General features: G+C 39.9%; 2 protein-coding genes across 2 annotated transcripts in view; both read left to right on the top strand.

The window, feature by feature from the left end:
• ADCY2 (adenylate cyclase 2) overlaps positions 1-7,275 on the top strand; it is a 215,069-nt gene extending 207,794 nt beyond the window's left edge. The window contains exons 23-25 of the mRNA XM_051798981.1: positions 140-254; positions 5,137-5,261; positions 6,489-7,275. Coding sequence (XP_051654941.1) covers positions 140-254; positions 5,137-5,261; positions 6,489-6,641 — 393 coding nt within the window. The 3' untranslated portion in view covers positions 6,642-7,275. The remainder of the gene's footprint in view (positions 1-139; positions 255-5,136; positions 5,262-6,488) is intronic.
• Positions 7,276-14,198: 6,923 nt separating this feature from the next.
• CFAP90 (cilia and flagella associated protein 90) lies at positions 14,199-22,347 on the top strand. Its single transcript, XM_051799053.1, has 3 exons — positions 14,199-14,399; positions 18,403-18,519; positions 22,072-22,347. Exons 1-3 carry the CDS (start codon positions 14,223-14,225, stop codon positions 22,222-22,224), a joined length of 447 nt encoding a protein of 148 aa, XP_051655013.1. The 5' UTR covers positions 14,199-14,222; the 3' UTR covers positions 22,225-22,347.
• Positions 22,348-25,315: the final 2,968 nt, after the last annotated feature.

The following is a 25,315-nucleotide window of genomic DNA, read 5'->3' as shown; positions in this document are numbered from 1 at the left end:
TCCTGCATATTCCTGCTGGCAGTAGGCACCCCTAAAGGTTTAAGTGCTTTCAAGTGTTCAGCATATTTTTGTTGTATTCTCATAGCAACTAAGGCTCAGGAAAATGATTTTACTCTATTTGTTTGTCTTTTAAATTCAGGAACCTGAACGACAGTATATGCACATAGGAACCATGGTAGAGTTCGCATTTGCTTTGGTGGCAAAACTGGATGTCATAAACAAGCATTCTTTCAATGACTTCAAGTTACGAGTAGGTAAGTATCACAGGATTTTTATGAGAATATATTATAGTTTTAGTTAAATAAGAAAGATTATTTGCTGAAGTTTTCATACCATCACATAGTTCAAAGTGTAGGGGACCCCCTGCCTCCCTGCCAGGGCTGCACCGGGAGGTGAGGGTGTCCCTGAAGTGAAATACCATGAGAATTCACAGGGGAGAGGATAAACTCCCCCGGTATTTCAGGAACTGTTCTCTTGTTCCTGTGTGTGGGTACTGAGGGAGGACACCCACTGCTTTTTGCCATGGCTTCTTGATGGGTGCTTTAAGGAATTCTTGCCACTGCCGCTTTTTGCTGCGGCTCCCACGTGACATCCAAGGCTTTTGCCATGGCAGCCACCATCAGCTCCCCGAGGGGTGCAAGCACCATCACCAGCAGCTGCCAGGACCGCATTGAAAAAAACTGGGAGCTTCCTTTTGTGAGCTGCACGTGGCTCACGATCACCCAGTCCTGGTGCTGCTCCAGCTCCATCACTGTCACATCACATGGTCTCCGTTGGGATCCGTGCTGCTATCTTGGTGGCATTAGGACTTCTCTTCTTCAAACGAAATACTCTTCCAGGTTTTTCCCATTTTAACCAAAGGGGAGGGGGATGGCTAGGTGACATTTTTTCTACTGTTGTTTGGTTTTCTTTTCCTCTGTTTGTTCTCCTTTTTTTTTAGTAAAATTTTTATCTTTTCCCTCCTTCATTCAGACTCCTCCTAACTTCAAAAAACTTGACAATATTTGGGGGAAGGGAAATAAACAAAGAGAAGGAGGGTTTTACCTCATCAGAGGTCCCACCTCCTGAACATATTGTCATTAAACTAAGACAGAATATCATGGATGAGGGGGACAATTCAGTGTGAAGTACCAGCTCATTAAAGTATTAGTAGAACTGACCAAAAGGGCCATGATAGTAAACAGCACTGTCCTGTTTAAAAGCAGCCTATGTGGTATTGCCCATCAGCTTTAGCTGCTGTTGTCATAGGGAGTGTTTCAAGGCAGGACTCAAGGCAATATTCCTAAGTAAAGAATGGTTGAAAAAATGTGTTTGTGTGGCTCTGAATGGTTTTATGATAACTCTGTAAAAATTATTGTAGAGGTTGCTAGCTACATACATTTTTTAAGTTTACCAATACCAAAAGACACAAGAAAATTCTAGTCTGGGCTTTGCAAAACTGTATAAAGGGTTTCAGAGCACAAGAGCTATAATGGGAGAATGAGGCTGAAGTCTGAAATATTTTACATGTACTAAACTCAAACAAGCATACAAAAATGTACCCTTTCCTTTGCAATGTTAGACAAGGGAGAGTATTTATCTGCTTTGATATTCGGATAAGAGCAAAGATGACTGGTTATTTACCGTTGTAAGGGATATCCCTTATGTTTTAGTTTCTAATTGTTTCTACTTGTGCCTCATGGTATTTTTAAAAAGAAATAGACAGCTGCGGTAAGCGATGAAAAGAATGATGAAATAAATGAATTCAGAGCTGATCAAGAACCATATGTTCCAAAATGTTTATTTCCTGATAGCAGTACACAGCAGTTTTATAATGCAATATGTAACATGGAAAGTGTGAAATGAAAATGGTAAACAAATATTGAAAACCCATAAATCTTGTAAACATGTCAAAAGTATTTGATTTCCAACAGTTATTCTCCTGTCTTGTATTTTTCTCTCTATACCACTTGCTTTTTCTTTTAGCTGTTCCTCTCATGTTTATTTCACAGTGCCACCCACTGGCAAAACTTGCTGTCTTCTGACTTGAAATCGGTGCTCCTTAGGGCATTCCTTTACCAGGAGTTTGGTATTCCTTGCTAGAGCAAAAAAATGACAAAGCAAATCTGAAGTATGCTTTCTTCTCAGAGTGTTACAGGATTTGATGGGTTTAAAAGAAATGTGTAGAGATACCATATTTCTGTACAGATAAAAGATGACATAACACTTGCAAACATACTTATATCGGCAGTGTCAGTACAAGTAAAGAGCTGCTGTTTGTTAGTGCTACATCTGCAAACTGGTTAAAGCAATACTGACTTCTTTAAACTGTGGAGCATGAAGAAAACTGTTTAAGGAAAAAAAAAGATACTTTCTTGATAAAGTGCTTGCTAAAGGTTCCAGAGAACTCAGACTCCTTTGCTTCATGAAATGAAAAACGTTTAACTCTGCAAAAGGAACACAGGCCCCAAACTGGTATTTTTGCCATCTTAATCCAACATAAGCACCACTTCACTTCCCATTTTCACTTCAATTCTTCTCCACTTCTCACCACAACCTGATGATGAAAGCATCTGATATCCATACCAATTATAGCCACAGAAACATTTGAACATCTACCTCCAACATAATCGACTTATATTCCAAGTGCCATTTTTAAAAGCCTCTCAACCAGCATCTGACACCATAATTGTTGCAACTCACTAGAGGTTTCAGCTTTCATAATTTTCTGTGAGTGCCTGAAATGCTAGTGTGCCTTAAGAGGTACACAGCCCACTCTGACCTTGTCAGACAATATCGTCACCTAGATGATATTTCAGTCATTCCTCCCCTTCTGTTAGCTGAGGCACTTGATTTTTTAGACAAGCTTAGATATGCTTTTGCAGCAAGTTTTGCACAGGTACTGCTTTTCTCAGAAGAGAGGATGATATGTTGTTTTCCATATACTTCATAGTTAGAACATTCATGTTGTAAGTGACTTAATTTGGTTCCTGATTTTGGCTGAGGCCAGGCTATAGGATACACAGATAGTCTCTGTCATTCCTGTGGAACAGTATTTGCTATTTCATTAAATGATTAAATATCGCTAGGGATATGAGAAGTCTGCTCTCTTATATGGTTCTGAATCATGGGTCATCTACTGCCACCACCTGTGTTTCCTAGAACGCTTCCATCAACGCTGCCTCTGTACAATCCTAAACATCCACTGGTCAGATTTTGTGACCAATACATCTGTTCTAGAACAAGCAGCAGTCACAAGTATCGAGGCCATGTTGCTGAGAACACAGCTGTGCTGGGCAGGGCACGTCTCCAGGATGAAGGACCACCGCCTCCCTAAGATCTTGCTTTATGGTGAACTTGCCACCGGCTGCTGCAAGAGAGGAGCCCCGAAGAAAAGATACAAGGACTCCCTGAAACAACATCTCAGCCTCAGCCACATTGATCACCATAACTGGTCTACTCTGGCCTCCAATCGGGAGGCCTGGAGACACACCATCTATAACGCTGCCATTTCCTTTGAGAACACACGCAGGATCACTCTCGAGGAGAAAAGACAGTGCAGAAAGAATCATACCTTGCAGAATATACCATCTAAGGAGCCTTTCTGCTGTGCCTTTTGCAATTGGACATGTCTATCTCGTATTGGCCTTTTTAGCCACCAGCGTGCTTGTAACAAATGTGGATAGAGCCTAGCCATGGATATGAGAGAAAGAGACAGTTGGTGTCACCCTCTGTTAGAGCATTCACCTGTAGTGAAAGTACTACTCTTCCAGCCTTGCCCCAACAAACATTCATGTCTGTCATGCGAGGAATGACATAGAGTAGGACATCCCAGAATACCTGAGTGGCCAGAACTCATTCCTGAGAGATACAGGTAGAAGTCTACTCAAAGTAGGAGGAATCCGAATCTGACTCCTCAACCCCTGAAATATTAATCTGCACATTGGATGCCATGAATTAGAAAGACCCATCTGTGGTTTGATTGTTAATGCAGAGTGTTGGCAAGGCCCAAGTCCCTTTGGGCATTTACTCCCAAGGATTTGTTCTATTTGTTATCCTTTAGGGTTTGCATGTTTTCCCAATTTTCTAGATTTTACTTGTACAGTCACTTTTTCCAGGGTTTCCAAGTGGGCTTATAGTGTCGTTGCTAGCCCTTGCTGCCGTGTCACATACTGGATGAGTCAGTGCTGAGATCCCTCTCCGTCCTACAATCACACTTTCAATTTTGCTGCATAGCTATATCCCTAGTGATGGTTTCAGTTAAGGAATTAATAGAAGTCAGTTACAAGGTAATTTTAGAAATCCAAACTACTCTCTTGTTCAGGGTTTATTTCTCACTAAGTCTAACTTGACTTTCCTGCTCATCGGTAGGTACATTTGATGCTGGTTAACAATATTAGTTTTGATTTTGCCTCTCGGTTTCTTTCCCTGCTAGCAGAGTTACTCCCTTTACAGATGTAACATAGGCTAACAGACTGACTGCAAGATAAAAAAATACCCAGAGTCTAATGAGGTACTATACTATATTGTTCTATGCTATGCTTAATCAAATTATTTCAATACATATTTTTATATTGCAGTTATTTAGGACCATTCTGTGCTCAATCCAGCCTTCAGAACAAGGCTTCAAATCCTTTCAGCTCATGTGTATTAGTTTATTCTACATTTAAGAAGCAAAGATAACTACAAAAGTAATTTGATTCAGCCATCAACTGTTGAGAGGAGAGGCCCTTTTCACTACAAGCAGAAATGAAAAGAAATTCCTATATGTCTGTTTTCTAACTAAAACTAAAATTAGATGAGCTGACTTTTGGCATTTCTATAACTAACATTCTCCTGCTGTAAATGGTGGATAAAACCACAATGAACAGACTATTCACTGCTGTACTCACTGTTCAGCCAAATGTTATGTTGATTGACTTGCTATGTTGCCAGATGCACTGTGTGTCCTTGTTTGGTGGATCTTCACAGAAGCACAGAATTAAGTTGGGAAAAGACCTCTGTAGAAAGTGTTAAAGTCTCCCCTGAGCCTCCTCTTCTCCAGGCTAAACAAATTCAGCTCCCTCAGCTGCACTTCATAGGACTTGTGCTGCAGACCCTTCACCAGCTTTGTTGCCTTTCTCTTCATTCCTAATGTAAAGGTCTGATGTTTTCCAGGTATAAACCACGGACCTGTAATAGCTGGAGTAATTGGAGCTCAAAAACCACAATATGATATATGGGGCAATACGGTAAATGTGGCCAGCAGGATGGACAGCACTGGTGTCTTAGATAAAATACAGGTAAACCTTGACTTTGTGCTAAAATTTATCTTATTCTTTTGAGTTTTGTTCTTAAAAAACATCATATCATTTGTACACTAAATAGATCTTTGTTTTGAAGCCAAGTAAAGAATTAAAAGAAAATTATAGGGAAAATGGGAGGAGAATCAAAACTTTGTCTGACCATAAAGAGGCATGCAGTGGAGGAAGTCATGGGTTGCCTGGAAATGCATCCCTACATTAAGAGAGATTTTGTGAATTTTTAAACTCCTAGAATACTAACTACCTTATCTCTGAAGGAAAATCCTGATGTTAGTAATCTCTAAGTAAAGGGAATTATCATAACTGTACATCAAGTTAAATCCATAAAGCAATCCTGAAACTTCCCTTGTAATGAACCATGCTGATTAATAATCTTTGTAGGTTATTATCTGTATCGATTATAGATAGGCCTGTATAGAAAAGAACTTCAGTTTTCTAACTTTCTAGTGATTCCATAGCCAGAGATCACATTTTAAGTATATGCCTAGTATGCTGCCTAGCACTTTGGGATCTCAGCATGCAATTGAGAGCACTTCAAATCTATCACTGAGATTATTCAGAACTAAGTAATGGAAAAGTAACGTTACCAACTGTTAGTTAAAATTGAAAATGGAATGTTAAAGCAGTGATATCTACAAACAGTTGCTTCACAAAGAAACACAGATAGTCTGAAACAAATGATGCTGTTGAACTACCTCTGTCCTAGTGGGCTTCAACCTAAAGTGGCAGAATGACCTAGAGTTGGGTTCACTGACAGTTCTGTGAGAAACTGGCAACAGCAGCTCTGACAGGTGATGCTAACATCTTACTATCACTTCATTTACACAGCCTTAGTATTTGTAAAAAGATAAGGAAGCTTAAGTCTGCAGAAGTGAAAATAAGCACCTGAAGTTGAGAAAAGTGCACTGTGAGGAAGAGTGTTGTCCCTAGTGCCATTTGAGTATCTACAAGCTCTGTGTTTACAGCCTTAGGTACAGAAGTGGTTACATCACATTTGATACTTGATGTAAGTGATTAGAATGGATATCCAGCAACAGACTACTTGAAACCTCAGGAGCTCAAACCTCACCTCAGACCATTAAAGGGCTTACAAGCATTAGAGCAAAACCTTTATAATTGTGCAGAACATATGTTCTCTTCACACTGTGGAAGAAGATTTTGCTTTGCTTTGTTATCAACACTGGTTGTATTAATGTATTGTTGCAGGTTACAGAGGAGACGAACAACGTCCTGCAAACACTGGGATACATGAGCACTTGCAGAGGAATAATAAATGTAAAAGGAAAAGGAGAATTGAAGACATACTTTGTACATACTGAAATGACAAGATCCCTTTCACAAGGGAACGTGGCATCTTGAAGATGCTTGTACGTGTCATCAATACCATATTTTCAGGAAAGTATCACGCACGTTTTAACTACATTTTGGCCCTTAACATGCGTGCTATTTTCTGGTATGTGGCACTTATTTTAATATGGCTGCAGAATAGTCCCATGAGCCATCATTTTGCACCTTGATATTCCTATGTTCAAGGACAGTTGCGGTGTACGCTATAGGACTGGAAGATTGTACTGCTACTTGCACTGTTATTCAAGACAAGAAAAGAAGGAATAGGAATCAAAAGGAGGTAATGCATCCTGAAAGGACTGAGAGAGATGTTAGTGACAAATGCGGGGAAAAAAGGCAATAAAGCTAGGGGTGCATACTATTTTCTGATGCATGGTGTTTTCTGGAAAATACAGTCGCTCCCCAATAGCATCCACTAATCTGGTATTAAAGTATACAGTATTTGTAAATAAGTTTACTCTGTCCATGATTTGGATGTGATCAGTTGCATCTCATAGCCAGGGACACGTTGGGTGGCTTGCTGGCATTCTTTCTGAAGAGAGAACTAACAATGCTGGAATAGTTTTGTACAAACGTGTCAAATGTTTTGAAGCTATTGTCTTTTGTAAGGTTAATTCATTAAAAGTTTATATGTACTTTGTCTTACTGTTGCTGTCTCTTAGTTATGCTTCCTTCCATGGCTTCTGTCGCTCTAAACCTGCGTGTCTTTTGCTGCTGCTGCTGCTTTTTATTCAGCAGTTAGATGTTGAGGCAGGGTATGGCCAGCTGTCTCAATAGCCTTAGTCAATAATATCTGCTAGACTTGTTATTGCCTTTCAGAAACTAAATCATCTCTGCTGTCCTCAGTCATGGGTGGCATCCTAGACACTTTGCAGGCATGATACAGAAGACTTAACCTCAAATCCATAAACACAAGCAAAGTGGGAGATACTGAAAATGGTAGCAGAGTTCCTACTTCACAGCTGGCCTGCAGTGCTTAAATAATAACTAGGAGAAGCTGTATAAGGGAAGAAAAGTTTTGATTGTTTTGCACTTTGACAACCTCTTTTGACCTTGCATGCCTTTCACTTAACCTTCGCAATGCTGGATTTCATGGGATATTTCAAGTAACAGTCTTACTTTTCAGTATATGAGTATGAGCAAAAGATGTAAAAAATGCTATTTTGTGGATATTTGAGATTAATTTAAATCCCACTGAAATAAAAAGTATAACACTTGCAGAGTTTCATAGATGATCCAGGCGAAAGACAGAAAAAGCAGGTAATTGTACTATCTTTGAAGCATAGTAACAATTAATTTTTGCTTAGTTGTAACTAGTACTTGAAATTAACATATTCTTATAGTCATAGCATCCTAACAAGACCAAAATTAATAAAATTGTCCTACTTACAAAATAGCATATAATTAAAAGGTTTTTTTCTGACTGATGCCATATGAATATGGAAGTCAACTTATGCACTATTAGTTCTGGCTTGTTGAAATGTAAAAAGTATTCAGATTTCTCATTCATGAAACATATATGTGTATATATATATATATGTACACATTTGTATAGTATTGGTGTCCTTTCAGAAGAAGTTCTCAAAATTGTGGGCCACAGGTACATGGCATCAGGCCACAGTCTTACTGAGTGAGGCACAGTTTATTCACAGCAGCCATCTGCCCACTGGCAAATTGCAATGACAATAGGCTTCTAAGTTCCTACATTTGCTGTAAAACAGAAAATCTGAATTTTGGTCCCCTTAAATGAGTCTAAAATCAAAATATAAGTTATTTCAGTTATGTTCACATTTTTCTCCCAGAGTTAGAGACTTTTAATCATTAATTCTCAAGATAGGTGCTCAGTCTAATAAAATCTCATGAAAAATGTTTTCGTTGTCTTTATGATTTCTTCCCTTTAAGATAAATATTTTCCAGTGGAATAAAAGACTTTCCAAATAGCTCACATGGCAGCAAAACCAGTGTCCCAGTCGCTGCCTAAAGCGAGCTGTCACTTAGCTATGCTTAAGACTTCTACTAAATCCCTCCTTACCACTTACTATAAATTTGTCTTAGGAACACTTAAAAAAGTTATTGATCTTCTTCTTAGACTTTGAATGTACTCCAGACCTTTAAAATCATTGTGGCATTACCACAGGTCAACACAATCACTTCTTACTGTGGATGAAAACCCTTTATGTAAAGTTGATTCTATTTATACTGTCATATATATGTGCAGCTTTTAGGTATAACCTGTACATTCAGGATTTTGCTTTCATTTGTATTCTTGCACATCATTAACAAACCTTGTACCTAGCTCAATGGACTTGTTTCTTTGATTTTTATGAAAGTTAAACAACATTTTTTTCTGTAAGCTATGAAATGCTAAAACATCTGAATGGCGGGGAGCTGACTAGTCCAGTGAAATATAAAGAAAGAGATATATGTGCTCTCCAAGAGCATGTTGAAAATGCTCATGGTTCAGAGCACTCATATTTCACTGGTGCTCTTCTCTCATTTTGTAATTGCATTTCGATTCTTGCAGCCAAATCCTGCTAAAGAACAAGAAAGTGGGCAACACACATACATCATACAGGCAGTATGATGCCCAAAGAAAGGTGCATACCATCCTCCCTCTAGCCTTCAGTTACTGAGCATCATTATTATCTTTCTAGTGCGGAGAAGCTATTTGTATTTAATACATACCTCTTGTCTTCCAATGCATTTTACATCTACTGTTTATATACTGTTTTTTCCGCTCTAGATTCACCCACAATTCTTGTATCCTCTTTCTTCCTCCTCCTGCAGCAATTTCAGCCTCAGTAACTGGATATAATGCTACTCATGTATCAGTGTGTAACTTGAAAAACTTTATGATAATCATACAAATAGTATTTAACATTCCATATATTCCACATTACAGTAAGGTTCATCAAGTTCTACAACCTCCATGTTGGTGACATAGGTTGCTAGCGAATCAGAGAGTGTGAGTTCCAAAAGTACAATGCAAATGCATTTCACACTGTGAAGCAGCAGCCAAAAGATCAATGTAAGAGTGATTCACTGTGGTCTGGAAAAAAGAAATTCAAATGGGAACACCTGGGAAGCTTGCTGAAATTCTTTTTTGATGTCAGTGCTTTGCTCCAGTTTATGGAGGACTACCAAAGGACAAGAAGAAAGACTAGACTTGCAGGTATTTTTATTAACTATGAAAGTATTTAGGATTACCTGAAAATAATGCTATTTAGCTGCTGTTTCTAAAGACAGACAGTAGTATCTTACTTAAGTTATGTGAAAAGCATTTTTCATTCTTTTAAATTCCTTTATGTTTTCTCCATTTTGTGAAATATCTACAGACCTTCCCTTTTTCTGGTGAGACACAGGTAGTTCAGTCTGTTTCTAAAGCTACAGCTGTGCATATGTGAATGTAGAGCTGTTTCAAGTCTGTCCTGTTTTGTTTTCAGAACTTCATATCTGGACAAATAATAAGCTATGTTGTCAAGATGCTTTAAATAGCAGAAGATTTACTGTTAAAAGATATGATTATCTTGTACTTTGATATTTAGTTTTCCTTTTGGTTGTGGTTAGGTATGAACATACTTCAATTTTTCATTTTCAGATAGCAGATTCTCCTTCATCTAATATAGATACTACCCTTCAACACTTTTTACAGGTGAACCCCAAACAATTTTAAGCCTAGGGCTTTTTAGTTTTATTCTTCATTTCTTGTCTAAAATAGTGAAGTGACTCTGAGGAGGAAACAAATGTCAAATATATGTGCCTTAAATAAAACATGTAATTGAAAGAGTATTTTTTGTTCTTTGAAGTAATTCAGGTTTGGATGGATTTGTCAAAAGTGGTATGTAAATCATCTGTAACTGGTTCACCCTAAAGTTTGCTACATATTAATTTTAAGCATTTTCAAATTTAGGGGCAGGAATTATTAAGGTCAGTGTAGCTTATGATATGTCAAAATGCAACATAAGGGCATTTTATTCATGTTTGTAATTGTGACGATATGAACTCCTTTATGTTGTAGGATGCCCTGTTTAAAACAAAGATTCTACCAAGAGTTGTTTGAAAATTTTTTTATGCAGCATTTTTCAAATCTATTTGTAGACACTGAGATGCTCTTCATAAAAATCTCAGTTTTGACAAGAAAAAGTGCAAGTGGAGTATTTTGAAAGGTTGACATTCCTGGACTAGAATTTTTCATGTTTGCATTCCAAAACAGTGTTACAAATAGAAATTGTTATGAAAGTAACATCACCTCATGTATAAAAGTGTGTATTACTCTTCTTACCAAGAGGGTTATTGAACAGAATATTCATCTGAATTGGAGCAGATATCAGTCAGCTATATTGAGTTGTGCAGCTCTACTGGGTTGTGTGGCAAGGTTTTGGTAGCAAGGAGGGGGGACAGGGCTACAGAGGTGGCCTCTGTAAGAAGTTGCCAGAAGCTTCCCTCATGTCTGACAATGAGCCAATTCCAGCTGGCTGGCCAAAGCCAAGCCCATCAGCAATGGTGGTAGCACCTCTGGGATAAAGTATTTAGGAAGAGGAAAAAAACACTGCAACAGTAGCCGTAGAGAGGAAACAACTCCGTGGACAGGCACTGGAGCAGAGATTCCCCTGCAACCCGTGGTGCAGACCATGGTAAGGCAGGTTGTAACCCTGCAGACCATGGAGGTCCATGGTGGAGCAGAGATACACCTGCAGCCCATGGACAGCCTCATGCTGAAGCAAGTGAATGCCCGAAGGAGGCTGTGACTCTGTGGGAAGCCTGCGCTAGAGCAGGTTCCTGACAGAAACAGTGAGCCCAAGGAGAGAGAAGCACATGCTGGAGCAGGTTTGCTGACAGGACTTGTGACCCTGCGAGTGACCTGTGGTAGAGCAGCTTGCTTCTGATGGACTGAACTCCGTGGAAGGGACCCATGCTGGAGCAGTTGATGAAGAACTGCAGACCGAGGGAAGAATCCATATTGGAGAAGTTCATGGAGGACTGTCTCCTGTGGGAGGGACCCCACGTTTCTGAAGAGCCTTCCTGTTTGAGATGAGCAGTCAGTCAATAATTAGAATCTAGAAGAAATAAGCACTTCTGTGAAACAACTGGCTTGGCCCAAAGCTATGGGAATGGAAATGGGAGAGTTTTTGAGCCGTTTTTGTTTCAGCCTTTTTCAAGGGCCATCAAATGGAACATTTTTTGCAAAGACTGTCTCTCCTTTGTGGCTCAGCTGGAGGTCAGGACCACATGGCAATCTGATACATGTTGAGGTCAAACAGCTAGGACAGGAGATGGATTGCTAAACCTTAATTTGAAAGCAGGCTCTCAGCTCTAAGTGACATAAGCTTGAAACAGGTACCTCAGCTTGTAGTAAGAAAACAGCTACTTGTGTTTTTTCTGTGTATCAATGACCTGTCCAGTTATATGTCATCTGTCCTCTTGTGTCAATCCTGTCTCCTTTCACCCCTTGTCATTGTCTCTGTTGTGTCCCCTCTACCTGCCTCCAGTACTATTTTCTTCACCTATTCATTTTAAGAATTCTTTTTTCAAAGTTATTCCGTAAGCCAGTCTGACATTTTAGAACAGTGACCCTGCTTTTGACACACTTAGGTGTGAAAAATTGCTATAAAAATACATACCAACATGTTTGAAACTCAGGAACCGTAGCAGTGGAACGTGAAGGGGTATTACTCTAAAAAGGCAGGCAATTGAACTTCTCAGCCTTAAGCCACCAAATTCAAAGCAATTTTTAACTCTTTGGTTTCCTAGCTCAGCTGTATTTGAATGCATAATTTTCACCATACAGACTAAAACTGCTTCATTGTTTACATGTTCATATTTAAGTTACTAAGGAAACAGACCGACCTTCCATGCTACTCTATAACAGGAACATGCACTTAACAGTAGGATATTAGTAAAGTCTGGTTGCAATTGGAACAACCCCCCCCGGACATTCATATCCTGCTTATGGGGAGTCTGCTAAAATCAACCAGAAAAAGCTTTTGTAAAGTTTCAAATGATTCTAAAAGGATTTATACCTTCATTACAAAGGAAAAAAATAGTGAAAACCATAGTTTTAAATTATTTTGGATGGATTGGGGAGTATGGCAAATCTATAACAAGCATCCAGCAATATTTTTAACAATCTGTATTGCATCCAGATGCTGTAATTCAATTTATTGCCATCAATTTAACATTAATCAAAATGAGGTACATGAGAACAGTAGGAAGAAAATGGGAGAGAAACCTTTCAGGTCTGACTTCAGAGCTCTTGCCTAGCTTAGTTTATATCTCTGGTGAACAGTTTCTTGTGGCTCTATTTATAGCTGCAGTTTCGGCTGAGCTACTTTTCATAAAGTGGGCTTGCTATCTCTTTGTGCTCGGACTAAATTACAAAAAAAGTACTTGCACAGTGGCAAGAGGTCTCTGCGTAGGAAGCTGATGTAAGGCAGCTATTGGATTTTCAATTCCACTGCTCGCTTACGCTGCTCTAATTTGGCTCGTGCTACAGAAAGAAGAGGATATTAATTGGTAGAGGGACATTATTAGATAAGCAGATGGAAATTGTCACAAATGTTTTAAAGAAACCCCATAGAAGTCTCCAGATTATAAATGCCTCCACTCTGCACTTGCAAAGAAGCAGTAGTCTGTGTTATTCAGTGGATTAGTGATGGGAGAGTAGCAGCAACATAGTAGGAACAAGACTTTTGTAGGCCTGGCTCCAAAATGCCTGAAACAATCAGTTGTGAAGATTTCAGATTTCCAACTCTGAATGTTGGAGGTTTTAAAATAAATTTGGGATGTTCAGTAAAATTACAGATGCCTGAAAGAATGCTGTTGTGAAACTCCTAACCAAAAGATACTGGTAGCAATAATAATTGTAATGCTGTACCTATAGCACAATAGTTCTACAACTGTGGTTGCAGAAAACAAAGATAAACCAAACCAAGACCCTCACAGATCCCTAAGAGGCACAGTAAGAAGCAGCACAGACACAGTTACATGTATGTAATAAACCGGGATATCTGTGGGGTGAACCCAGGTGCTGTTAGGGCAGAGCAGTTTTACAGTCAGTCTGAGATGCACACACAGGAGATGCTTACTTTCAGTGCTCCCAGCACAAGTGTGTGAGTTTTCCAACCGCATTGCCTGAAATGGCTGAGCATCCCATTAAAACCTGTGCCCGAGTGGGTGAGGAGCTGCTGGGCAAAGAAACCAAGGTCCTCAAGACTCAGGATCCTCATTCTGGTGGAAATTCCATGCTGCAGTGTGTTTTTATTGAACAAAATTTTTTATTCAGCAAAAAAAGCTAGTACCTTTCAGCCAAGCTTTGCTCTAAGCACCCACCCCAGCTTCCAAGGACACAAGGGACCAGGGAGCTAGCCTGAGCTGCTCAAAACCGGGACCAAAACCCCACGGCCGAGTGTCCGGGAATCCACATTTCAGCCTTAACACCGCTCTGTGGAACGCCCAGAGTCCCCAAGCACCGGAGCCCAGCCGCCCCCGAGGGTCTGTTCCTTCCAAGGCCGCCCAGGCTGCAGGCCGGGGCCGAGCGGGGCCGGGCCCGGTGCCCGGCGGAGCGTTGCCGGGCGACGGCGGCCGCCCCGCAGCATGGCCGGCCCCGGCCCGTGGCCGCCGGGCGCGGGAGGGTCGCGGTGGGCAGAGGAGGCTCTCGGCATCGCGGCGGCAAGGAGGCGGCCTGCCCTCGCTGCCTTCTCCGCCTTCAGCTTCATCCCGCCCAGACGGGAAGGGCCTCCGGAGCTCAGCTATTTCAACCGGGCGGCCAAGGTGAGGGGGGAAAGAGAGCGAGGCGGGGACAGCCGGGGAGCCTCTCGGGGCCAGAGTGACAAGCCTTCCCCGTGGGTCTCTGCGCAGCATAGAGATGTTATTCTCCGTCCCTCTGCAAGGGCTCGGCCCTCATCATGAGGGACCTGGTCAGGCAGGTGCCTAAAATCATCATAGAATAGTTTGGGTTAGAAGGGACTTTAAAAATCACCTAGTTCCAACACCCTTGCCATGGGCAGGGACACCTTCCACTGGACCACGTTGCTCAGAGCTCCATCTAACTTGGCCTTGAACACTTCAAGGGATGGGGCATCCGCCACTTCTCTAGACCACTCGTGCCAGTGCTTCACCACCCTCACAGTGAAAAATGTCTTCCTAATATAGAAATGCTGAACATTAATCTTGAGCTAGCCTAATGCCAAAATAGCAGGTTTCATCTTCAGAGGCCTTTGCAAAATATGTTTGCTACTTGTGGATGGCCAACGAGGGAAAGTCTTTTACTGGACAGCAAGAGAAGGCAGAGACATGGTTTGTCAAGGATTGAGGACTGACAGGTCATGTGGTATCAATGAAATGTGAGGCAATCCACATGTGCAATCCAACCCTGTCTGTCACTGGGGTTGGATTGCAGCACCTGTGGTTTTTCTGGTAACACACACTTTTGGGGATTCTTTAACAAGAAACTTCTCCATTTCCAGATGAGGCAAAAAGTTTTCAATGTGCATTGCACAATTTTTCCATATGCTGAGCTTTAATAATGAAAATCAATAGAGCTACTCAAAACAATAACATCATTTTATGCCTCAAAAACTGAATGCTTCTGAAGGTGTTACACTGACACTTAACACGTACAAGTCAAGGAGGCTCACTCCTCACTCTCTGCTGCATTATATCACCCTTGTTCCTCATTCTCTGTCCTCATGTTTAACATCAGAAATGAAAAAAATCTTACACCTTCAGCCTCAGCTGAGCGATACTTCCTGGATGGCAAACTTTTCTCTCTCCGAAGTGTCATGAGACATTGAATTTAACACCCTTTTCCTCAAAAAAATTACCCTTAAAAATTCCTGAAATGTCTATTATATCAATATAATATAGCGATATTATGGCAATGTATAGTTATTTATAACAATAAATACACCCCATATATTTATCCCATTCCTGTTCAAGTGACAGGCTGCTGAATGTGCCAAGCACTGGACAGTGCTGACTAGTGATTTGTGAGTTTATATCTTGTGTGTCCCTGGGATGTGGGCAGGGTGCAGACCGAAGCACAGTGCTGGGCATTAAAGGAATTAGGACAAGAGGTCACGATTTTCAGCTCTGCCAGGGGAAGTTAAGTTGGATATTAGGAAGAAATTTTTTACGGAAGGAGTAATCAGACATTGGAATGGGCTGCCCAGGGAGGTGGTGGATTCACTGTCCCTGGAGGTTTTTAAGATGAGACTGGATGTGGCACTTAGTGCCATGCTCTAGTAACCACAGCAGTGCTGGATCAAAGGTTGCACTTGATGATCTTGGAGGTCTTTTCCAACCTGGTTGATTCTATTCTATTCTATTCTTAAGATGAACAGCAAATTTCCTGCCTTGACCAGGTGGCCCTGCTAAACTCCACTCTACAAGTAGAGTTGTAATGTCAGACTCTTTCATGTTGATTCCAGCATCACCTTGGGATGGTGCTGTGAGCCAAAGGTGAGCGAGCACAGTTGGTGCCCCGTGCTTAACAAAACATGATAGGGAGAGCACAACAAGATTAAGGCTAGGGCAAGTCAAAGGGCTGGCATGGTACATTTGGGGCTGGTGGAGCTCACAATCTACCCAGTCTGAGCAGAATTAGCAACCACATAGTAGAGCTTTTGCTTATGGTATAGTTTGCTTTCACACTCATGATGATTTGGTTTGTGGAAAATGCTGCTCCAGTAGCATGGAAACCAAACATGATAACAGCTGTTTAATAGGTTTCTTCACAGCCCAGGCCTCGGCCACAGGGGAGGAAACAAGCAGATTCAACCCATTCTTCTGCACAATTAAGGAATTAAATAATTTGATTTTTTTTTTATTTATACAGCAAAATAATTTCATTCCTTTTTTCAGCTTAAATACCTAAACCCAACTGTGTATCAGAGACTGAAGCAGAAAACATAGGAAGATGATGTGCTCATCATGTGACCATAAGCTAGAAATTCCTGCCTTTTAATCCCTTGGCTGACAGTTGCTCCCTCCATTGTTTTACATGTTACTGTCGCCAGTTTGCCTGATGTTTCCTCTTCTGAGCTGTGGAGAAGGCCATTACTTATTTTATGTGTGTCTGGAATATTACTGAATGCTTGCAAAGCACTTACCTTTAGTAGCACTACACAGAGGATGCCCACCCTGAGTGCATATTTATCGTCTGCTCTCCATGACTCACTTGCTCAGAAAGGTTTAAGAAACAGCTCAATACCACCACCATCAGCCAGGCCAACTAAGTTATCATTTAATAACAAAGAGAAACAGTAGCAGAAAGTTATCAGTGTATTGAGAACAGAACTGTTGCCTCTACACATCCGGCAGAAAATCTTAAAACAGATCATCTGGGAGAGAGCTAGTTTTTCACATAACAGGCTGGCTGCCTTTCTGTGAGTTCCAGAAAGAATGAGTTTTTTGCTCTGACACAAGTAAAAATAACAGACAAATAATGCCACATGAATAAAACCAAAGAGCAAATAACACTCCTGGTGGTGGGCACAAATTGGATGCTAACTGAAATTCTGAATGAAACTGGTAGTATGGGGAGTAAAGGAGAAGTAAGGAAATAAGAAATAATAATAATCATGAAAGTGACACATCAGGTGCAGGATGCTCTTGAATGTGACTGAAAATCTCTGAGGCTTAGTGGTTTCTGGGAAATGAAGGGGTAGATAGGTTAAATACCAAATAATCCCTCCTCTTGGCAGAACCAAGTAATGGAGGTTTCTTTATAAATTAAGCCTGTGATTACAGCAGTGTCTTACTAGTGCTCTTAACTATGGTCTTCTTTTAACGGAACCATTATGGCCTTCTTGACTTGCCCTAACTTGACTATTTTTGAAAGATTGCACTGTAAATTGTAAGACTCTAAATCCATGAATTTTTCAAAGGTTAAATAGGACACACTATATTAGAGGGGGGAAAAAGCCCAACAAAATGCATCATTTTTTTAGTCAGCCATGCACAAAGACAGTGATGGATTGATGTTTAACTGAATATGGACCTTTTAATGAAGCTCATTAACATATGACAGCATATTTCAGTAGGGGCTTTTGCTTTTTCCTTGAAAACTCTTTTTGTTTTTGAAATTCCTTTGATTCCATTCATGACAACTTGTTGATTGGATTCCACAAATGCCTTTGTTAGCAGGTCAGATCTTTAATGTTGCTTCTTTGGATACACCTATATCAACAGTTATACAATTATATTCTGTCTTGGGGTGTGCTATATTTTCATACCACTGGATCACAGAATTACCACTGTGGCATGTTTCAGAACTGTTCTCAGTTCTGCTTTAATCAGAAATTAAACGATGATTATGCTGCAGGATACCTTTGTCCTTTTCATTCCAAATTAATTTGGAAACTGCCTGTTTTGCTTTTACATAATTGTGCCAGTTCAATTGACAAATATACGAACTTAAGAAGAAGAACATTAAGTTCAGAAAATGAAAGCAAATAAAGCAGTTATATTTCCAAAAGTTACAACAGACTGGGGCTGGGGAGAGGGGGGGTGAGATGTGGAAATTGAAGTAAATTGCCACAAGGGAAATTTCAGAGATGACCAGACTTAAAAAAAGGTATCATGTGTCATTAGGCAATTTTGCAAACTATTACAAAGGAGTGGCCCAAACTTGCTAATAAGCTCAGTAATATTACAGTTGTCATAATCTAATACAATATGTGCACCATTTAAGTATTGATTTGACTACATATATTCTGTAATCTGTAAAGTTAAGTAATGCTGTGAATTAGCCACGTTTTCCCCTTTTCTCAAGACAGAACATGTTTTCACCTATGACACCATTTTTAGAATACCAGAAGGTTACAACCAGTATCTTCCTCGCTGTGACAGAAAACATGCAAAAGCTCATGGTCTCAACATTAATGAGGAGGTAACCCTTTGATGAATTCATAATTATCTTTGTTAAAGTTGATTTTTATTTTTCTGACGTGGCTAGGCACTACAGGCATTGTTTTACCCTTTATAGTGCACCCTATATGGTAGGAAAGGAATTGGAAGGAGCCTGGAGGTTTAGAAGAAAGCATTAGCCCATGAAGACACTTGAATTAGCTGTTGTTCTTTGGCATCCTGAAGATTTCCAGGTGACAAGACACATGCAGGTTAAAGCATGGGGAAAGAGGCAAACCTTCTGTTACAGAGTTTAGGGAGAATTCTGAATGTCTGTGCCTCTCGAGAGTTGTAGTTCAGGTGCTCCTGCAGCTATTCCTGTGATGCTTGAAAACTTTTCTCCCTGAGAGGACTGGATTCAGAGGCCCTGATTTCACTACTGTCCTCTGACACCCACCCTCCCTACACCAGCATTTGCTGTGAGAGTCCAAGCTTCTGAAGCTGTTGAGTTTGTTATGGAAACTTACACCAGATTGCCCTGCAGGAAGGAAATTCATTGGGAGCTAGTGCAAAGGAGTGGTCAATCAGAACACCATGGACATGCCTCAAAAAGAATGGGCAAAGTATTCAAGGCCAGCAGAATCTGGGTTTGATGTGCAGCCCAATGGCTAAATACAGCCATGGTTTTACACAGCTGCCTTGAAAACAGAAATACGATAATATATATACATAAATATATATGTATGTATTTTTCCATGCAGTGTCTGAATAATACAACTACATACACAAGTGTTTATGTATCTCTTTATATACACACACACACACACAAATTCACCTAAACACAGAGGGAGAGGCTGCCAAAAAAACCCAAATGAAATGTAACCTCTGTGTGCTATTGGCCTCAAAATCCCAATGGGTTCATGGGATGTAAAGTGATGGGTAGGCTAGGGATGGCTGGCTGCCTTGATGATTATATATGATAAGGAAGAAGGAACAGAAAGACAAAAGTTAAAATTACTCTAATTACTGTGTAATAAAATTGTTGTTATTTTGTAACAAAGGCCACTGCTTGTGATTTGTCTCACTAGAAGCCATATATGCCAGATATTTCAGTGCAAGTGCATAGCCATAATACTCTTCCACTCTATCAGACAGTACAGGCAGTATTAGATGCTCCCAAAGGAATCCCAGGAGTGCCCATTACCATCATGTGCTCATGCCTAGTAAATCTGTGAGGCCAATCTGTCAACTGTAGTCTGTGTGAGGCTAAAAGGCATGTGAGTGACAACTCCAATTAGAAATGAAGTTTTTTATTTCAACAAAACAAAGACAACTTTGCTCCCTCACTACCAAGCCCAACCCCAACTGGGAAATTTGTGTAGAAGGTTTAGTAATGTAAAGTTCAGATTTTTTACTGAGCGCTTGCGTCAACAAAACTCACTTTCCTACCAGTTTTCTTCCTAAAACCAGAATGGACCAGAATTCATACCAGCTCTGCTGGGGAGTGCACACTAGGGATTCTGTCTGAACAGGTGTCCCTTAATCCAACTCTTTAATTAGCATGGAGACACATCAAACCCACACCTGTTTAATGCTACATGATCCTGCTGTACATGATGACACCCAACACTGGATGTAGCCATAACTAAGTGCAGGTCATGTACTCAACTCCTCTTTAATTATCATTGTGGCCCCCACAGACTTTATATAACTATATTATAAAATATAATAAATAAAAATACCACAATCAACATCTTTCTAGTACAACACTGAAACCAGAAAGGCTGAATCCACCACAGTACACTGCTTTACTTGAAGTGGAAAAAAAATAAAAAATGCTGCAAGTAAGCCCCTCATTTCCTGCAGAGCCTGGGTGCACACAGGGAATTCAAGAGCACAGTCACAGATACTCAGTTTAGCTACTTGCAGCACAGTAACTGCAGCAGCGTGTTTGCACAAGGCTGCCATTGCTGATTTCAAGCGTTAGCAGTGCTAGAATTACACGCTGCGAAGGCGTGTAGCAGGACGCTTCCCAGCCAACTGTTGGAAAATCTGAAATCCGCTGAATGCCAAACCCACAAAGATAAAATGCCAGTGTGCACAGTCAGTGCTGTGCTACTGAGGATGCAGAAAATTGATTCTTATTTGTTTAAAAGGAACACAAACTATTGAAATTACATACTGCTGCCTAAACCCTGTATTGCTAGCAAAGTCTTTCTCGATGGTACAAAGACTTTGTCATTTCTCATTTTTCAACATTTATCCACAAATAGGGCAGGGGAGAAAATGGTCTTAATTTTGCCTGCCGCTCTTTTTGACTTGATTTTCATTCTCGTGAAGTTAAAAGCCGGTGTACTGAATAGCTTTTAATAGGATAGAGTAAAGTGGGTAGGAGGACTGAGGGATGAATGGTTGTTTTGTAATAGGCTTTTCTCTTGAGGTTTCTTCAGGATTTAAAAAAAAAAAAATTAGTTAATAGCATCTTCCCAAGAATCTCAAGTTTTGTTCATGAGTCTGGAAATGTCGGAAATGTCTCTCAGCTGACTGCCCTGCTATGAGACCCCTCCAATCTGTGATCCCATGTGCATCCTCACAGGACCCAAGTTCTGATTTGGCTCAGACTTTTGTCTGTTGTAGCAAAGAAGTAATTTGTTTGCACTTGAACTGTGGTGTGGCATCTGCATTTTGATTTTCCTTTTAGATACTATTTATAAGACTAGATAAACACATCGGGGACCAAGGCTTACTGTATTAGCCAGTGCACAAACATACAAGCAGCCTGATAAGCCTGAGACCTTTGGCTAGGGAAAAACAAACAAAGCCTGTCTTTCCCTTCTGACTCCATAGCTCCCCATTGCTGTAGCACAGGAAGGAACTGCAGATTTCAGATAGTGATTGCACAGTCACTTAAAGTGCAGCTAAGAACAAGCTTAAAATAATCTTTTCTTAGGTTATTTTTCAACAAGTCTACTTCCTATCATTGCAGTTATTTCTGTAATCTTACAGATACAAGCATTTTTAGTAAAACCTTTCATTGTGCAGAATTAAAGTAGTATATGCTTTATTTCCTTCAGGGAAAGCTTGCATGGACTAGTGGTTGCTCAGGGTTTTTCTTTAGGCTTTGATTTTTTTTTTATGCTGTGCTTTCACTGAATTGTGTAAGCAGGGTAGGTGTTGCTGTAACACGGGACACAAATGTCTCCCATTTTTCAAATGAATCATGGAAGTCAGTGCACAAGAAAAATAATAAAAATAAAATCTGTGCTTTTCAGTACCATAGCATTTAATTTGCCAGTAATCACGTGGTAATCGCGTGTGTACGTATGTGTGTAAAAAGTTATCAGTCCACAGCTCCATATATTATCATCATGTCATCTAGTGATACACTAATGGTTTATTCATATACATAAAAAACTAGGGCAGGGATGGAACAGTAAGGGTGCAGATCACTGCTAAATAAATATACATCCGTATAGCAAGTGCTGTACAGTTTTGTCAGTTATTTTGACCCTGGCCACAGCATATTTAGCATTAGAAAACTGCCAAGTTTTCTATTCAGTTATTTTCTTACAAGATGACTTTTATATTTTCACAGGAAATGGCAAGACCTGTTCCTGTGTTGTCATCTTCAGAGTATGGGAAACGTGTAAACAAGCCCTTAGAGCAGCCAACCAAAGAACATGCAAGGGCTAATCACCTCCATGAAGCAATATATGGGCAAAAGCGCAGCACTCGTTTTTTGGAATAACCTCCAAGACTGGATCCATGTTAAGTCTCTCGCATCTGTCATTGCCAGCAACATTTATGTAGAAAAAAAAACCACATCAAAAAGCAATATGGTGCTTCTGCCTTTTCCTCTACATTTTAGTTAATGAAAATTATCTGAATTAAAAATAGGATGAAAGAGCAGCTGTACTTCTCCTCATGCTAATTAAAATGCATGTCTTCTTACATTCTCACAAAAATCTCATGAACAGCAGCACCAACAAGAGCTGAACATTTTAGGCAGTAAAACTGCAACTGAGACCTGTTGGGTCAAAAGCTGATTCTGCAATTCTAGGCACTGCTTCTACATAACTATTCACAGACTTAACATTTAAGCAAGCTTGTCCCTCAAGGTATCAGTGGTCACGAACTTCTTAATCCTTATGATTTTGCTACAGAATTGTGAGCCATCATTTTATCTGCACAACAGCTGAAACGGAGATTCAGCTCAGAATTTTCTAAAATGGATGGGCTTTCCTATGAATGGGCAAATAAAGAAGTGATCTACTTCCAGAAGTGCTTAGCAGTTCCAGTAGGCTTCAAGTGGAAGTCATGTTAAAAGAACTTCTGAGCACTTACCATTTGAATAGACAAAATCTGGGTTTAGCTGATTTCAGACATTCATTTCACTGACTTTCACTGTAGGAATGGTGTTTGACAGATTGATCTGACAAGAAAAACCATCATTGGTTCTGTATCCAATGCTGAAAAAAAAGGAAAAAAAGTAATACTAGCAGAACAAGCACTAAATAGAGCAAATGCCTAAACTTCCTTAAATATTTAATGCCTTGCATTCTCGCTGAATCCAGTACTAAAGTTTTAAGGAAATTTCAGAAGGAGTTTCTCCTGCAGCATATGCATCAGTTTGGTTCTCAAGAGCCATTGATCCTGCTGTTGTTTAAAGCTGAGGCAGTATTCTTTGGAAAGGAACAACAGCCAGATTAATCATGCCAAAATAAGGACTGGAAGTCCACAGCTTTGACTGACACTAGTTTTGTTAGTACTTACACACAGGAAACCTATGTCATTTTTGAACACAGCAAGACTTCTAGTGAAAAAATAACAGAAGCAAAAAACTTCTTAATGTGGGGCCTGGATAAGTAATAAATTAGGCAATCAATAGCACTTATTTGACATGGTGTGAGAAGCAGAGCACATAGAGCAGCCCATTCAGAGAGGTGTTTGTTACTTTCACTATTTATTACCTGCAAGTTCCTCTGTACTCAATGGGCTAGGGTCAAGAGGACATTAACTGCTATATTCAACAATAAATATTTCATTAAACAAGTCCAGCAGCATTAAATGAAAGGAATCACGGTAAGAACAGTCAGAAGGAAATGTTTTCTAATAATAGAATGTTTTTTCAAAAATCAGTATCAAATGTATACCAGTAAAGAATGAGATGGAATACAGCCACATTCTTGGCAGGTTATTTTTAGTTTGGGACAGTCAGTACAAATTGCTTCTTATAAGTAGCCTTACTATATTTACATACCATCTGTGTTTGAAAAACTACTGGAAATCAAATTTGTTTGAGAACACCACCACCTTCTGGCCTGTGTGATAAATAGGCACCACCACTTCATTCACCACAGAGAAAATTTGAGTCATCAAAAAACACCTGAGTTTTCCCATCTCATTTCTTTGCTTACATCACCCCTTTCTCATCCTTCCTCACTTTTGAAGGCCTTTCAGAGGTTGTTCCTCTGACTACTTGTTTCTCATTCAGTTCTGAGTGGCTGACTTCTCCCTTCAGTGCTCACTGTTAAAAGAATACCTTGACAAATTCTTCCATATTAGGGATAAGTTCCTTATAAATGTCTGAAAAAACATTTCCTCTATTCTCCTTCAATTTCTCTTTTGCTAGGATGATGAACTGTTAGGTTATTGATGTTCTAAGCTTACTGTTACACCATTGGAAAACATTTCATTACCTCTTGGTGCTCCCTCACCTGTCTGCACTGATATCCTACTGTGAGTAAGGGTTCTATACGTGCAATAAATTATCATGAACAGAATGCACAGCATGACACAGTGGAAATCATATTCTGCATCTCGATTTTGCATCTGGTAATCTCCAAGGGTTGTTGGGACAATTAACACACCTGCAATTCACAAATTATTAACAGTAGCCTCAGAAGGAAAAAAGGCCACACCCTGTATCATCTATTGGTAAAATACACAGAATGTCAATGATGTAAAATTTTTGCCTTTATTGTATCAAAACATAACAGCTAAATATCAAACTAGGTGATGCTGGGAATTCTGCTTTGCTACTAATAAATAATAAGCTCACCTGAAAATGTGTTTTACGTGACAGTTCATCAAGTATACATAATACGATCAGAACTAAAGCTGTGTTGTTTTGCCTTCATCCATCTGCAAAGCAATATATTGACCCAAGTTGGGGCACACTTGTTCCAGATGAAGTGGGTACTGGTTCTGGTTCTCAGTTCCAGTATTTCTACTTATACATAAAAAAGGACTGCCACAGAACATAGTTCTTCTGAGCTTCAGAGCGTAGAGTTTCTGTAAACTGAAGGAACTCTGGAGGGCATATGTGACCCTATTTAGACAGTTTAGCTAAAACTGCCACCAAAGACAAAACTACAAATAGAATATATCCAGAACATTGGGTGCCCCCACAGAGACAGTTGGCAAGTCCATTATCCTGTGGCAGTTGTTACTTTACAAAGTAAAGCAAATCTTTTTTTTATTAAAAGTGCTCTCATTTTCTGTAAGGCATTGTTACTTATTGAACAGCATTCTACATCTGTTAAGAGCAATAAGCCAATATTGCTTCAGCAACTACTGCAAATTTTAGCTTCATGAAAGATTCGTAAAATTACACAAACAGTTATAAGTAAATTGCACAATTTCTTCTTATACTGCCAAGAAAAGCCCCAATTAGTAGGTAGCATGGCATATTCTTTACATTCAGACTGGCCAGTATCCTTGAATAGTCACGTGTCTGTTTGCAGCTGCAAATTAGAATGAGTGAAATACAAGGCAAAAGCAGCACTGACTGTCTGGCACTCACATCTGTCAACTTGTAATAAATACTGACACAAAAC

Source organism: Manacus candei, unplaced genomic scaffold (assembly GCF_025592945.1).
Source record: "Manacus candei isolate 608988 ecotype Guabito, Panama unplaced genomic scaffold, ASM2559294v1 h1tg000049l, whole genome shotgun sequence".
Lineage (NCBI taxonomy): Eukaryota > Metazoa > Chordata > Aves > Passeriformes > Pipridae > Manacus > Manacus candei.
Note: the sequence above shows the minus strand (reverse complement) of the source record. Positions and strands in the feature narration are given on the sequence as shown.

Excerpts from the sequence above, each read along its gene's own strand:
- CFAP90 (XM_051799053.1), top strand. The coding sequence starts at position 14,223 with ATGGCCGGCCCCGGCCCGTGGCCGCCGGGCGCGGGAGGGTCGCGGTGG. Across the intron at positions 14,400-18,402 it reads ATTTCAACCGGGCGGCCAAG|ACAGAACATGTTTTCACCTA; the intron begins GTGAGGGGGGAA and ends CCTTTTCTCAAG. Across the intron at positions 18,520-22,071 it reads GTCTCAACATTAATGAGGAG|GAAATGGCAAGACCTGTTCC; the intron begins GTAACCCTTTGA and ends ATATTTTCACAG.